This window comes from Delphinapterus leucas, chromosome 6 (assembly GCF_059928025.1).
Source record: "Delphinapterus leucas isolate spDelLeu-1000000601 "Yukka" chromosome 6, BTC_Dleu_Yukka2, whole genome shotgun sequence".
Classification (NCBI taxonomy): Eukaryota; Metazoa; Chordata; class Mammalia; order Artiodactyla; family Monodontidae; genus Delphinapterus; species Delphinapterus leucas.
In genome coordinates this window covers 88,197,864-88,211,127 of record NC_143134.1, presented here as the reverse complement: position 1 = coordinate 88,211,127, position 13,264 = coordinate 88,197,864, and the positions used below count along the sequence as shown (strand labels likewise).

Here is a 13,264-nt window from a genome sequence, read left to right as displayed (position 1 = left end):
GAGGGCTCCTTTCTTTACTAACCACAAGAGGTCAGCAGTAACACATATATACACATACACCTCCCACAAACCGGACTGGCTTTGTTAGACACTAGGGGTAGACAAGCCTACTATTGTCTGCTGACTGGTCTGTTTCCCCTGGAGCCCAAGGTAACAAAGGTAGTAGAGATCTCCCAAGATAATCATTCCTGAGATTGTTTCTCTTTGGGAATCCTTGAGAGACTCCTGAAAAACTTCTCATAGGAAAAGGGACCTCTCGTAGAGCATCAACATCCAAGTGTCACCTTTCCCCACTTCTGTGGGGGAGGCTTCATATTCATTAGAGCAAAGATAGGGTGTGTTTGGCAGTGTGATATGTCTGGGTGAGGAAGGAGAAGTAAAGGGAAGCTGTGTTTCCAAGTATGGCTACAGGTAAATGCCAGAACCAGTCTGTCTGGCAAGACCCAAAGGCCCCTTGAGACTTAGCCTGTTCCATAAAGATTACTCTGGACCCTAAAAACCCTCCCAGATCCAGGAATCTCACCCCCACCCCCATTAAATATGTTTGGAAATTCTAGGTCTCTGTGTCATGGAAAAGATGAAAATATCTCATGGGAGAGTTCTGTTGGTAGGAGTCAAGGCCAAGTCAGAGCCAGGACAGAAAAGTTAGTGTTTCGAAATCTAAGGTTAAGTGTAGGGTTAGGAGATGGGATCATCATGGGTGAGGAGTTTAATGGATAGATGACAGCATGTCATACACACATCTCTAGAGGAGAAAAAGGGTCTGAACTGGTTGAAGTGGGGGGTGATTAGAAAAGACCCAGTTGACGAGAGTGGGGAATGCCACTTGACTTCCTACCTGTGCAGAGAACCCGCTGTAGAAGGCATACCAGAAGTGCACCAGAGTGAAGGCAAAGTTTTTGTAAAAGAAGTAGCTGAGAAACTTGCACATGCGATTATAGGACCAGCGGCCATGGACCAAGAGTAGACGCTGAAGATAGCGGAACTGGGAGAAGGCGTAGTCGCTGTTGAGCATGGCCTGCATTCCCTCCTGGCCATTGATGCCGACTCCAATGTGGGCAGCTGCAAAGAAACCCCAGAAACTTCTCAGCCACAGAGCTTGTCTTCTGGGCTCCCGGCCTGGGAAGTGTAAAAGGAAGGCTGAGATCATGTTGCATAAGCCCCTTATTTTACATTTGAAAAACACTGGTAGGCCCAGCTCAAGGTGGCACTTACTTATGGAGTCTTTTCTCCTTAGTGGATTGCCCCTCCCCCACAAGTCAGACAACAACTCCTTCATCTGCACTTTGTTTCGGATGCTGCCACTCAAGAATGCCACGTACAGCTAGTACTAGAAAACTGTCCTTGATGGTTTTGCACCTACTATAGCCATCTGGGCTCTTCCCTACTGCCCAGATGCTGAGGTAAAAATTCCTTGTTATCTCTCGAAGCCACTTAAATCAATTAAAGATGCAGGATGAATGTCAACCTAACATAGTTTTTAATTACCTAAGTTTATCTAAGGAGCCAAAATCCAACTGTTGGGAGGAATACGTGATGCACATACTTTGTTAGTAAGAAACGAGTTCTTCAGGAAGCTTAAGGTGACTTTTTCTGGATAAAGCAAGGATTATGCTTGATGGAAGGTAAGACTTAAGTTTCTAAAAGTTTTAATCAGTCTGTTGTAATATAGGCCAAATTCTTTGATCTTCTGGTATATACCTATTACATTGCTTAACAGAATAATTGAAACCTCTAAGGCTCTAAAAGCCAATGAAGTTCTAGAAAGTGGGGAAAAGAGCAAGAACACTTCCTAGTATTGAAGCCGAGGCTGGAATATCTGCTAGTGTTTCCAGTACGGGGAGAGAGCTTGGACTAGAGGACCCCTAGATGTTATCCATATCTCACAGAACCACAAGTTGCTGGAGGCTAACAACATTCAGCTGAAATTAGCACCAGTTTCAGCCATTTGCTTCTGTTGGTCCGAAGCATCAGTAAGTTTGCTATTCTTCTCCAGCCAGGGGAGTCAGGGCAAGCTCTTGGGAATATTGCCTCAGAGAGGAAAAGATCCCTGCATCAGGCCGCACAGCTAATTCCCTGGTTGGGCAGCCCTGTAGTCTGTCTAACACTGCTCAGCTCTACAGCCTTCAAAAAAGGAACAGACCACGACTCCTGCCCAGGGGTCCTTTCTGTGGGCTTCGATGCCATCTCAGAAAGATGGCGTTGTAGTTGCACAGCCTGTTGTTCTGTGAATATGCACACGTGTTCTTATTGGAGCCATGGGTATCTGAGTGTGTGTGAGTGTTAACGTACATGAATCTGAATGTGTGTGCATGACTGTGGATGTGGGCTGGTGTAATGATGTGTAAACAAGTGGGAACTGAGGTGTAGAGGAACACGAATGAAGCTGCAAAACGCTATAAATGTACAATACATATGATATGCAGGAGAGTGAGCCAGCAACACGGTGCCACCCAGATCAGTTTTGCCCATGGAAGAAGGGAAGAGCAAGTGCGTGGCTAGGCACTACAGCCCCCCCACCCCTCACATGCCTTTGATCATGCTGACGTCATTGGCCCCATCCCCGATGGCCAGTGTCACCGCCTTCTTGTACCTCTTCACCAGCTCTACCACCTGGGCCTTCTGAAGGGGTGTCATCCGGCAGCAGATCACTCCCTTGCACATGCACGCCGTTCGCAGCAGTTCCAACTCCAGGTTCCCTTCTAGAGCATGGGCCTGCAGCACCAGGACACACCCATATTCCAGGCTGCCCCAAAAGACTCTTGGGACAAAACCTTCCTAGGCCCTCTCCTTCCCCTCCATACTCCCCTGTCAGGCAGAGCTTCTCCCCAGGTGCTCCACTCCCAAGGGCAGCCAAGCCCCCAAGTCAGTTCTAGGCATCCTGACCCAGCCTCCAGTGGAAAACCAGTGAGGGTCTCTCACTGGGTCAAATCAATTGACTGGGTTATAAGGCCAAGTGATTTTTTGGAGGACCTGGTTCTGCTCACTTCCCCCCTTCCCCTATGTGATGGGCCACATCAGTAGTGAAGAATTTGGATAAGAAAGGACTATACCCTTGGCTTCTCTTTCCTCATTATTCTTGCCTAGAGAAGGCTGGGGAAAGGTGTCTGACAGGCAAGGGCACCTGAAGGAAGGGGGAATAGGGTAACTCATGGAATAGCAAAAGGATCTTGAAATTTCCCTGAAGTGGGTTGGACCTAGGAAAAAAGTTCCTTGGAAGAAGAGAACAGAGTTGTAGGTCTGTGTTGCCCACCAGACTGTAGCCATTGATGATCAAGCCGTAGTTGCCATTGGGCATCTCCTCGGGTATTTTGAAGGGCATTCGGGGATTTGTGGTGAGGTAACTGTTTACCGGGTCTGATTCCAGTAGAGACTCAGGTTTCATCTTTTCCCTTGCTGACCTGAAAGCCAAGAGTAAAGGTTAGTGTCTGACCTGAAGCCCCAGAGCATAGGAAGGAAAATGTGTCCTCTGCAGAGCACCTCCCAGGGCCTCATACTCAACTGCTTTCCGAGACCTGCCACTGCCTTAGGTCCCAGACCATCTACATACAACACTTCTCCACCCCCACACTCCAACTCCTTGAGCCCTAATGCTTCTTCACAAAATTCTCTCGAATATTTTAGGTTTTTTTGTTTTTCCCTCCCCCATTTCTTCTCTGTTCCTTCTGGTAATGTAGGAGCCATACTGGGTGAAGTGATGCGTGGGAAATCTTGGTTCCAGGGACAGGCTGTGGCAGCTCTCCCATCGTACCTGAGCTCTTGCCGAACAGTCTCATCATCCTTGCCTTCCACGATAAACATCCCATCCATTTCATCCTCAAATATGTTACAGGCATAGGCAATGTTCACAGCAGTCTCTGCAGGGCAAGGGGGAACACAGGTCGCATTTTGGCTGGAACAGGGTCTTTACAGTGTACAGGTACAAAGGCACTAAACAGTGGCCTGCAGAGCCCATATGTCCATATTTGCCATGGATGCAGTCAAAGTGTGTTTTTCGTGAGCCAGTGGAGACTATATTCAAACATCCAGAGGAAAATGTCTACCTGGTACAGACTTGCAAGTTATTTATCAATAACTAGGATCATTCTGGCTTAGCTTTCTCCACAAAGCCTTCCCTTATTTCTTAAAGCAATTCCTGTCTGTATTCACTTCCGGCAATCTGGGTATATTTCCTTGAACAGCACTGTGCCTGTTTCTATGCTAGATTTTATGGGGGACTGAGATATGTTTAGGTTGTAGTCTTTCTTTTGCATCAAGAAATCTTGAATTTGGAATAAAGTCATACTAAGGAAAACAATTTTTTTTAATTAAGTCCTCAACCTTGGCTACAAGTAGTATCAAAATTCAGAGGAGAGATTGCAATTGTCTTAGAAAGTTTCTTATAGCAAGGCCTTAAAGGATGAGTAAGATTTGTTTAGGGGGAAAAAGAATTTCAAATGGGGAAACAATCCAAACAGAGGGCATAGAATAGGAATTGGTTCGGGACATAATGAAGATATGGTCACATTATAATGGAGATAAGGATGTGTAGGTAGCAACAGATTATCAAGGTCTTGAAGCCCAGACAGTGGAGTCCGACTTTACCATGTGAAGTTGCTGTAGGTACCTGAGTAGAGGAGTAACGTCACAAAAGCAGTATTTTAGGAAGGTTAAACTGATGGTTTAATGTAGGCTATATTGAAATTAATAAGGTCAAGAGACAGATCAGTTCAGAAGTTTTTGCAGAAGTACAGCCAACAGGGGACAAAGGCTAAACTAGGGTGGTGGCATAGTTAAGAGGATTTTCAGAAGAATTAGTGGAACATGGTAAGACAGTAAATCTTTGGGACAACAGAGAGGGTATAGTCAAAGACAACCCTAAAAGTTTTTAGCTTGTGAGTTCCTGGATGACAGAGGCCATGTCTGACTGATTCATCTCTGTGTTCTCCATGCCTAATACGGTATCTGGCATAAAGTACTATATATGCTTAGCAAATTATATGCAAGACTGGGAGTGAAGGTGTCCTCTAAGGACTTGACCTGGGTTATAAGGTATTTGTCAAATAAATGGCTAAGAAAAAAAGGAAATGAAAAAGAAAAAGAAGAAATGGCTAAGGTGGACAGGGAAGAGGATTGGTCAGGCAAGGAGCTCCCCTTTACCTTGCTTATCTCCAGTTAAAACCCAGATTTTAATTTTGGCTTTGTTCAGGGTGATGATGGTCTCAGGTACTCCATCCTGCAGCTTGTCGTCTATGGCTGTGGCCCCTAACAGCTTTGAACAGAAATATCAGTGAGTGAGGCAAAGGAAGAGGCTCATTGCCTTTAGTGGTACCCAACAACCCGACTGGCACCTCAGCATCCTCCTTAGTAAGCTGGCTGTGTCCTGGCACGAGGACCCCAATGGTATAAAACTCACTACACTCTGCCCCTCAACAGACAGCTTTACAACCACACACTGAAATCAAATTTAGAAACACAGAATATAAGGAACCAAAGAGGGAAAAGACTTGCCCAAGTCGTACATGAAGCTTTGTGCCACTTCTAAATCCTCTGTTTCTCAACACACTCTCACTTCTCCATTGCTTCATAGCACGTTTCCTGGCTTTGGTCTCCAAAAGCAGTGGGTCCCAGACAAGGGATCCCCAAATCCAACTCCAGTTTTTCTTTCAACTCTAAAAGGGCTTGGGTGAACTTCATTTGTTTGTACCTACTGAGGGCCTCTAAGGTTTTCAAGGCCTTTCCCACACTACATTGAAAGTATGTTGGTCCAACACCATGCTGTCTCTCAGTGATACCCTAATAGTACCAACTGACCACAGGGACGGTCACCGGCACTGGGTCTGAGGAACTAACAGCCGGACAAACTACTGACTGATTTCTGCTAGGCCTCTAAAAGGACAGACTAGAAATACTAACCACAGAACTGACTATGGAAGGAGATTTGTGACCTTTGGGATCTCTAAATTTTCCCATTTGGTATCAGCAATTTCTCTTTTTATAGCAGAGCCTGTATCAATCTGGTCAAAAATCTTGGGGTTATCTTTAACTTCTTTTGTCATATTCTATAATCTAAACCATCAGCAAATTCTGTTTGTGCTACTTTTAAAAGTGTACAGAATTTGACCATTTCTCACCACTTCTACTACTTCTATCTGGTCCAAGCCATTATCATTTCTCACCTGTACTATTACAACTACTTTCTTTCTTTCTTTTTTTATTGGGGTATAGTTGTTTTACAATGTTGTGCTAGTTTCTACTGTACAGCGAAGTGGAGTTCCCTGTGCTATACAGCAGATTCTCATTAGTTATCAATTTTATTCATATTAGTGTAAATAGGTCAATCCCAATCTCCCAGTTCATTCCACCCCCCCTTCCCCCCCTTGGTGTCTATATGTTTGTTCTCTACGTCTGTGTCTCTATTTCTGCCTTGCAAACTGGAAAAGCAACTACTTTCTAAATGGTCTCCCTGGGTCTGCATTTGCTCCCCTACAGTATAATCTCAACATGGCAGCCAGACTGATCATTTTAAAAGCTATCACATCACTTCTCTGGTTGAACTCTTCAACTGTTTTCCATGGCTCACCATAAGTCTTTATACGGGCCTGTCAAGACCCCTTACTGCTTCTCTGTTTCATGTCCTTTTATTGTCTCCTCACTTACACTGTACCAGCCACATGAGCTGCCTTACTGTTCTACTAACAAATTAGGTCTGCTCCTATTTCAGGGTCCTTGTTCTTGCTGTTCCTTCTTTCTGGAAAACTGATTCCCCAGAGATCTGCTTGGTTTGCTACCTTCTTCAGGTCTCTGCTCAGATGTCTCCTTCATAGTGAAGACTAAGCACCCTATTTAAAATAGCAATTATACTCTACCCTCTACAACACACACACATATGCTGATACTCCCTACCTTTCTTCCTGGCTTTATTTTCTTCCATAGAACTGTCATCACCTAACATACTGTATATATATTACTTTTTTGTCTGTTTTGCCTACTACTACATGCTCAGGGCTTAAAACAGTACCTGGCACATAGGAGGCACTTAATAAATATGTTGAATGAATGAGTGAACATTATTGTCTTGATTATTGCATCAATTAGTTCTGGATCATCTAATTTGTACATTATTCAGACCCTGATTTCTTCCAGATTTCTTAGCTTCTGTGGACAGCTTTGGGATAAGAAACACTACCAGAAAGATGAAATTTAAAACAAGTACATTCTTTCCTTATTTATGGATTTCAAAGATCCAAGATATCCTGAATCAGCTTGGATTCCAGTATCTAGTATCCAGAGAGAGCCTGAACCTAAGACTTGCTGGAAGCCATTCTCAGAGCCCTTGCTTAGTCTCCTGACTGCTCCTCTGCCCCCAATCCTGCCTCCAATCTGTCCCTGGCTTCCTCACACTAACCATCAGGTCTTTTTCGATCTCTTCACAGACCATTGATATTTTATCTTCCCGATTCTCCAAAGACAGATAGGCTTCACTGTGCTTCCTGCTCCAGTCCTGGAAGAATGCATTGTCCAGTTCTCGGTAGGCCACCATGAGGGTGCGAAGGCCATCACTGGCAAAATCCTGGAAGACATGTGTGCACTTGGGCTGGATTAGGGCTGAGTTAAGGAATGACAGAGTAACCCCACAGGCTCCATCTGCCTGCAAGATAGTGTTTATTGGTTAATATCACAGGGCTAGTACCTAGCCTAACCAGAAAGCACCTGTTCAGTTTTCTCAGTCAAACGTCCTAAGGATGGTGCCAGCATAGCTGGGGATAAAGGCTGAGAGTACTTCTGAGAGACAGAAGATTCTAACTTCCACTTGTGGTTAGGTAATTTGCTGTGTGACCCTCATAAAGAATGATGCCTTCTAGATTTATTTCTTGTAAAATTGGGCTAATGATTCACCCTCTAAAGAGAAGATAATGATGTCTATAATATGAGAAAGAAGAGAGTAATAAAGTACAAAGGAATTCTTATAACAAATAATCAAGGGTGTTACTGTTTTTTTACAGGCTTACATTTATTTATTTTCATCTCTCCCTGCCTTCGTTCATCAAGTATTCAATGGGCATCACAAATAGCAAATTTGTGTATTTGTCTACAGCTGGGTGGCTCAGTTAATTAGTCATTGCCAGTAGTGTTAATGAGGCCACTGCTGAAATGCTCTCTGGGTGAGTCAGCATCTTTTGCTCTTTGGCCACCAATATATCCTAACCACGCATAGCTAACTATCTTATGGAAGTATACTCTTGGTTATAAGGAAAGCTAGGTGAGAGTGTGGGTAGTTTAGGGCACAATTCATATTTAACTGAAGGAGGGTTAGAAGCAGATTTTGTGTGTTGAGAATTGCACATGAATAACAATTCTACATAATCACTGTTTTTTTTTTTTTTAGATGCTGCACTGTGCACGGCACGTGGGATCTTAGCTCCCCGGCCAGGGATCAAACACGTGCCCTCTGCAGTGAAGGTGAAGTCTTAACCACTGGACTGCCAGGGAAGTCCCCATAATAACTTAATAGTGAGCTTCAAAATAATTCACTTTGGCATTATAAGAGCAAAGAGAAACAGAATTTATCATCTTGATATTTTGTTCTTAGTTCTCTGTGTAACTCCTGAGTACTTCATGTTAGCTGTCAGGTAAAATTAATATAAGGCAGTATCTGCAGAGAATGCTATCTCTTAAACCTCTGTATTCTTGGCAGATGAAGCTATAAAAAAGAAGGCTGAGAGAAGATCTCAAGAGACTTCTTAAGAAGGAAATATCTCCATACTGTTTTCCATAGTGGTTGTACCAGTTTATATTCCCACCAACAGTGTATGAGGGTTCCCTTTTCTCCACATCCTCTCCAACCGTTGTTATTTGTCTTTTTGATAATTAAAAATAGAATCACCATATGATCCAGATCCAGCTATTCCACTTCTGGGTATTTATCCAAAGAATATGAAATCACTAATTCAAAAAGATACATGCATCCCTGTGTTCACTGCAGCATTATTTACAACAGCCAAGATATGGAAACAACCTAAATGTCCATTGATGAATGGAATACTACACAGCCACAAAAAGTAGAAATCTTGCCATTTGTGACGAGATGGATGGACCTTGAGGGTATTACGCTATGTGAAATAAATCAGATAAAGAAAGACCAAACACCAAACGATTTCACTTGTATGTGGAATCTAAAAAACAAACAAATGAACAAACAAAACGCAAACTCATAGATACAGAGAACAGATTGGTGGTTACTAGAGGGGAAAGGGGTTGGGGGGGTGGGTGAAATAGGTGAGGGCGGTCAATTGTATGGTGATGGGTGATAACTAGACAAAGTGGTGATCACTTTGAAGTGTATACAAAAATCAAATTATAATGGTGTACCCCTGAAACTTATATAATGTCATCTACCAATTTTACCTCAATAAATAAGTAAATAAATATATATATATATATATTCAGCAATTTAAAATTATATCAGCCATTTTATAAATTTATTTATTTTATTTTTGGCTGTGTTGGGTCTTCGTTTCTGTGCAAGGGCTTTCTCTAATTGCAGCGAGCAGGGGCCACTCTTCATCACGGTGCACAGGCCTCTCACTATCGCGGCCTCTTGTTGCGGAGCACAGGCTCCAGATGCGCAGGCTCAGTAGTTATGGTTCACGGGCCCAGTTGCTCCGCGGCATGTGGGATCTTCCCGGACCAGGGCATGAACCCGTGTCCCCTGCATTGGCAGGCAGATTCTCAACCACTGCGCCACCAGGGAAGCCCCAACATCAGCCATTTAAAAAAAAAGAAGGAGGGCTTCCCTGGTGGTGCAGTGGTTGAGAGTCCGCCTGCCAATGCAGGGGACACGGGTTCGTGCCCTGGTCCGGGAAGATCCCACATGCCGCGGAGCAGCTGGGCCTGTGAGCCATGTCCGCTGAGTCTGCGCATCCGGATCCTGTGCTCCAAAGTGGGAGAGGCCACAACCGTGAGAGGCCCGTGTACTACAAAAAAAAAAAAAAAAAAAAGGAAGAGATATGGCAGAAACTGATTTTGCATGATACTGATAAGAGGACTTGGCAAGCTTAACAATATACTGACAGATTCTTAATCCATTCAACAATACTTTAGCAGCCTGTGTTAACATTACTTTTTACTTATCCCTTACTAGTATGTTTTTTTTTTCTCTTGTGGTGGGAAAACTGGGGCCCTGGGGCCAAATTATGACTGCTGCTTGTTTTTGTGTGACCTGTTTGCTGGATTCCTGTCTTAGAGGGCTTGGAGCTGTGCTTCTGCATGAGTGGGTTTCTGGAACTTGACTATTATAGGTGTATCCTCAGTGGTTAATAGATTGTAGTGTTTTAGGCTCCACTATGAGTATCTGTTAAGGTTGGAAGCAGGTCAAAAGATCTGAAATAGTTTTATGACCCCTCTTTGAAGGCAGTCTGTGGAAATGCTCATTGAGAAGATACCCTAATTCATGAGTTCTAGAAGGTTAAAAGACAAGTTTTCAGAGTAGCCCATAAAACACACACACACACACACACACACACACACACACACACCAAAAAAGCAAAACTGTGGCCTCAGGAAACCAGTATAAGACATAAGAGTTGTCCAATGTGGGACGCTTCAATGACTTTTTCAAAAACTTGAGATACAATGTTTCTACCATAAAATCCACCCTTTTAAAGTATACAATTAAGCGGTTTTTAAATATATATATATTCATAAAGTTGTGCAACCATCACTATTACCTTATTCCTTATTTTCATCACCTCCGAAAGAGACCCTGTACCCGTCAGCAGTCATTTCCATTCCATTTTCTTCTAGCCCCTGGTAACCACTAATCTACTCTCTGTTCTACGGATTTGCCTATTCTGGACATGTCATATAAATGAAATCGTAAAATATTGGCCTTTTGTGACTGGCTTCTTTCTCTTAGCATAATGTTTTCAAGGTTTATCCATATTGTAGCATTTATAAGTATGTCATTCCCTTTTGTGACTGAATAATATTCACTGTACAGATTTATCATATTTTATTTATACATTCATCCATTGATGGGGATCTGGGTTGTTTCTACTTTTGTGCTATTATGACTAATGCTGCTATAAATATTAGTGTACACGTTTTTGCGTGAATATAAATGTTCATTTCTCTTGGGAATATACCTAGGAGTGGAATTGCTGGGTCATATGACAACTCTATGCTTAACTTTTTCAGGAAATGCCAGACTGTTTTACAAAATGGCTGCATCATTTTACATTCCTGTCAGCAGTGTATGAAAGTTACAATTTCTCTATATCCTTGGCAGCGCTCATTGTTGTCTGGTCATCTTTTCGATTTTAACTACTCTACTGGTGTGAAGTAGTGTCTTGTGATTTTTGATTTGCTTTTCCCTGATGGCTGACACTGAACATCTTTACATGTGTCTTCTGGCCATTTGCTCTCTGACTTCTATGAGTTAACGTGGGGCCAAGCCAAAATGGCCCTAATAAAATAGCATTTCCTCCAACCTATTTCTTCTTTAAAATATTTTTCTGATCTGCCCCTTCCCCATCACATCCCCTGTCCTATTCTCCCAACCCTTTATATGTCCAGGTTTAAGGGTAGAAACCCCAACAAGCATGAATCTGGTTTTCCCTTCTCATGTCAGCAGACTGAAGCCAATCTCTCTTTCTGATATATCTCAGGTCCCAGAGGGTGGAAGTGGGGTGGGGTAGGTAGGTACCCATGGGGATTCTAATCCTGTAAATAACATAGAACAGTGTCAAACAGTCCTCTACACAGCCCAGGCCTGGTGCCTTCTGCTCCGTACCCTAAAAGCGGTCTTTTCCCATCATGGCTGGTGGGGTGGAGCCTCCCATACCAACAGGCCCTATTCTTTCAATTAATTAATTAGTTAATTTTTGACTGCGTTGGGTCTTCATTGCTGCACGCGGGCTTTCTCTAGTAGCGGCGAGTGGGGGCTACTCTTCGTTGTGGTGTGTGGGCTTCTCATTGCGGTGGCTTCTCTTGTTGCGGAGCACGGGCTCTAGGGTGTGCAGGCTTCAGTAGTTGTGGCACGCGTGCTCTGTAGTTGTGGCTCATGGGCTCTAGAGCACAGGCTCAGTAGTTGTGGCGCACAGGCTTAGTTGGTCCACGGCATGTGGGATCCTCCTGGACCAGGGCTTGAACCCGTGTTCTGTGCATTGGCAGGTGGATTCTTTTTTTTTTTTTTAAGAAGATGTTGGGGATAGGAGTTCATTAATTAATTACTTTATTCTTGCTGTGTTGGGTCTTCGTTTCTGTGAGAGGGCTTTCTCCAGTTGTGGCAAGCGGGGGCCACTCTTCATTGCGGTGCGCGGACCTCTCACTATCGCGGCCTCTCTTGTTGCAGAGCACAGGCTCCAGATGCACAGGCTCAGTAGTTGTGGCTCACGGGCCCAGTTGCTCCGCAGCATGTGGGATCCTCCCAGACCAGGGCTCGAACCTGTGTCCCCTGCATTAGCAGGCGGATTCTTAACCACTGTGCCACCAGGGAAGTCCAGCAGGCCCTATTCTGAAGCAAATTCTAGATGTGACCACAGGACCTCCCGAGCCAGGAATCATAGAATGAACTGTTCTGACTGTGGTAAGTGCTCCCACAACACAATCCTCTTCATGCCCCTGGGATCCTGGGCCACCCAACTCCTTCACACAGAAGGTGGCAATGTGGTCAGTGAGAATCCCACAGAATGAGGTAGTTTTTATTCTTCTATCAATTAAAGAGACACAGACACCTATGTACCCCATACTGAAACACACTGACATGGGGACATATATATGGACACACATACAGATACACAGAGCCATCCACAGCTTCCCTCCCCTGCAACCTAAACACTTACATCTAAATGTTCCATGGTCACGTCTCTGAGGGATCTACAGGATGGATGAAGTAGCTGACAGAGGATCGTGTCTGCACCCTTGCAGAATAACATTACGCGATCTTCAGGTGTCCTCACTAAGGATAAGCAAATTAAGCAAAGTAACCATATAGGTCCATTGTTACAAGAACTTGTCTGGGCCACTGAGAGATGGCAGGAGGCTGTTCCCATGACATTTGTTTCTGACACCTTTGGGGGCTAAGCACTCAATGAGTGGTCACACAGGATAAGTGATGTGGTGAGGGCTGGTGAGAATGAGAGAGGACCTTTTGGAACCAGTTTTTCCATGGGTTCAGTATCACCTATGGAAGACTCTGATACAGAATCACATTTAGCTTCTCAAGTCCAAGTTCCAGACCAAGGCCCACACCTAATAAGGACCAAGGATGAAAAATGACTTT

The 13,264-nt window shown here is 43.9% G+C and overlaps 1 protein-coding gene across 2 annotated transcripts in view; it reads right to left on the bottom strand.

The window, feature by feature from the left end:
* Positions 1 to 13,264, bottom strand: part of LOC111188071 (phospholipid-transporting ATPase FetA-like) — a 97,200-nt gene that overhangs the window by 7,610 nt on the left and 76,326 nt on the right. For both annotated transcript variants that reach the window (XM_089913381.1, XM_089913380.1), the window contains 7 exons: positions 12,825 to 12,940; positions 7,388 to 7,552; positions 5,140 to 5,251; positions 3,752 to 3,857; positions 3,254 to 3,401; positions 2,532 to 2,715; positions 839 to 1,062 (listed from right to left, as the gene is read on the bottom strand). In XM_089913381.1, coding sequence (XP_089769507.1) covers positions 839 to 1,062; positions 2,532 to 2,715; positions 3,254 to 3,401; positions 3,752 to 3,857; positions 5,140 to 5,251; positions 7,388 to 7,552; positions 12,825 to 12,940 — 1,055 coding nt within the window. The remainder of the gene's footprint in view (positions 1 to 838; positions 1,063 to 2,531; positions 2,716 to 3,253; positions 3,402 to 3,751; positions 3,858 to 5,139; positions 5,252 to 7,387; positions 7,553 to 12,824; positions 12,941 to 13,264) is intronic.